The sequence below is a fragment of the Triticum dicoccoides genome, chromosome 7A (assembly GCF_002162155.2).
Source record: "Triticum dicoccoides isolate Atlit2015 ecotype Zavitan chromosome 7A, WEW_v2.0, whole genome shotgun sequence".
NCBI classification, from domain to species: domain Eukaryota; kingdom Viridiplantae; phylum Streptophyta; class Magnoliopsida; order Poales; family Poaceae; genus Triticum; species Triticum dicoccoides.
In genome coordinates, this window is record NC_041392.1 from 17,912,829 (window position 1) to 17,914,944 (window position 2,116).

General features: G+C 43.5%; 1 protein-coding gene across 1 annotated transcript in view; it reads left to right on the forward strand.

Annotated features, from left to right (window-relative positions):
* The first annotated feature begins 1,063 nt into the window (after window positions 1–1,063).
* The window catches only part of LOC119332888 (MADS-box transcription factor 50-like), a 4,784-nt gene continuing 3,731 nt past the window's right edge, over window positions 1,064–2,116 (forward strand). The window contains exon 1 of the mRNA XM_037605990.1: window positions 1,064–1,266. Coding sequence (XP_037461887.1) covers window positions 1,085–1,266 — 182 coding nt within the window. The 5' untranslated portion in view covers window positions 1,064–1,084. The remainder of the gene's footprint in view (window positions 1,267–2,116) is intronic.

The following is a 2,116-nucleotide window of genomic DNA, read 5'->3' on the forward strand; positions in this document are numbered from 1 at the left end:
GTGGAGACAAGTTATGTGACCGCAGTAATGTACTCCCTCCGTCCGGGTTTATTAGGCCTCTCAGCATCACAAGCATGTCCACTTTTATAAGGCCCCGCGTTGAAAGGGTGCATGCATGCAATCATTTCATTGGTTGCATTGAAAGCTATTGTTGTTGATGCCATGGCTGGAAAATTAATACACTCCATGCGTGCTTTTTCATTGGTTGCATGCATGTGAGAGAGTGCATTGTGAGTGAAATGAAAGAATTAATGTGAGCAAATTACTATGTGTCTTGGTCTAAGAGAAGTTGTCTTTAGGCCTAATAAACCCGGACGGAGGGAGTATTTTGCATGTTTTGAAACCAAATTGAAATTGCACAAGTTATATGACTCCAGTGATAATATTGATACTAGGAAGAAAACAAGACAGATTGTGTGTTAAATGTTCTCGGCTCCAAACAAGTTGAAACCTGGTCCTTTTTAAAAGGGAAGATGCCTTAGACATCGGTGTTGTATAGATCGTGTGATGTGCACCCTCAACACTCTGAGTAAAAGGGCAAAGCCCACAATCCTGCATATGGTACGATATAGAATCGACTGGATAGAGAAATTGTGCACGATACTGATAGTAGGACAGCAAGGCACGGCTGCATGCAGGTGAACGGAATTGATTCAGGGTGCCTACCTTTCTTTTTTCTTTGGCACTAATTCAGGGGCCTAGCCTGCTAGTGGCCAATTTTAATGATCTAAACGCTTTTATATTAGTTTACGGAGGAAGTACTAGCTGACGATGCCTGCCCTTTCCCAATTTGGCTCTTTCATTGTAGTGAACAGTCGTCTCGAAAGAAACAAGATATAATAAGAAAAATAAAAAAGGACATATGCTCTTGGCCTCAGAGGAATAAACCCTCTTTGGACCTCATAGTATATGGGAGGCCTTGTCGTCTCATGCGTTGCATGATCATCCCCATAAAACGGCCTCTCGCCCAGAGGGAAAGCTTGCCATTTTCGTTGAGTCTCACTCACTTTGCATGCCGTCCTAGCTTAGCAAGTTTTCCTTTGGATTGGACATTGTGGTGGTGGGTGGTGGTACGAGGAAGAGGATGGGGCGGGGGAAGACGCAGATGAAGCTGATAGAGGACCGGACGAGCCGGCGGGTGGCCTTCTCCAAGCGCCGCAGCGGCTTGCACAGGAAGGCTTTCCAGCTCTCCGTGCTCTGCGATGCCGAGGTCGCCCTCATCGTCTTCTCCCCAGGCGGCAGGCTCTACGAGTTTGCCAACGCCGGGTAATTGTATTATTTTTTACCACCCCTCCTTCCTACTCTTTGTTCGCTTGCTGGCGAAAGAAAAATGTGCCCCATCCATGTAGTCATGGATATTCGCACCAACTATTTTAGCAGCAAAACTCGCTACTCGCCCAAAGCCCTCTGCAAACAAAAAGAAAAAACAAAATTTGTACTTCCAGTGAAATTTAATAATAGATCTAATCCTTTTCGCAAAAAAAAAAGCCCTCTGCACTCCACCGTCACACTACGTCCGTCTCGTTCTATATATCTGGGACCGGGTGCACTCCATCCATTTTTCTATCACAATGCACAAACTCAGGCCACCACACACAAGGTTTATGGCCTCTTTGATTTGCAGGATTTTGAAAATGTGAGAGTAGGGAAAACACATGATTGGAATGTCATGCTCATCTCAATCCTACACAATTTTGGTTTGTTAGATTGCATTTGCATCATAGGAAAAACAAAGGATTCTTTCTAAGAGATTTGAGTGGATGCTAGAAATTCTATGAAAAGTAATACATAGAAATACTTAGGAAAAATTCTTATAGGATTCAATATTATGAATCAAACAACCAGCATAGAAAAAAATTCTAAGGATTCTAATCCTCCAAAATTCCTATGAATCAGAGGAGTGCTTACTGAAGACTGGGTGAGAGTTGCCGAGCTTTAGAATTGATGTATACTTCTCTCAATGAAAAGAGCAGATAAATCTTTCTCCGTACGTCCGGTTATTGCCCCAGTTTGAGCTAAACTTTAAACAGAAGGGCCTCCAGATGGAAGGATGCACTAGTAGAAAACGGACCATTAGTACCGGTTTGTAAGGGCCTTTAGTGCCGGTTATGGAACC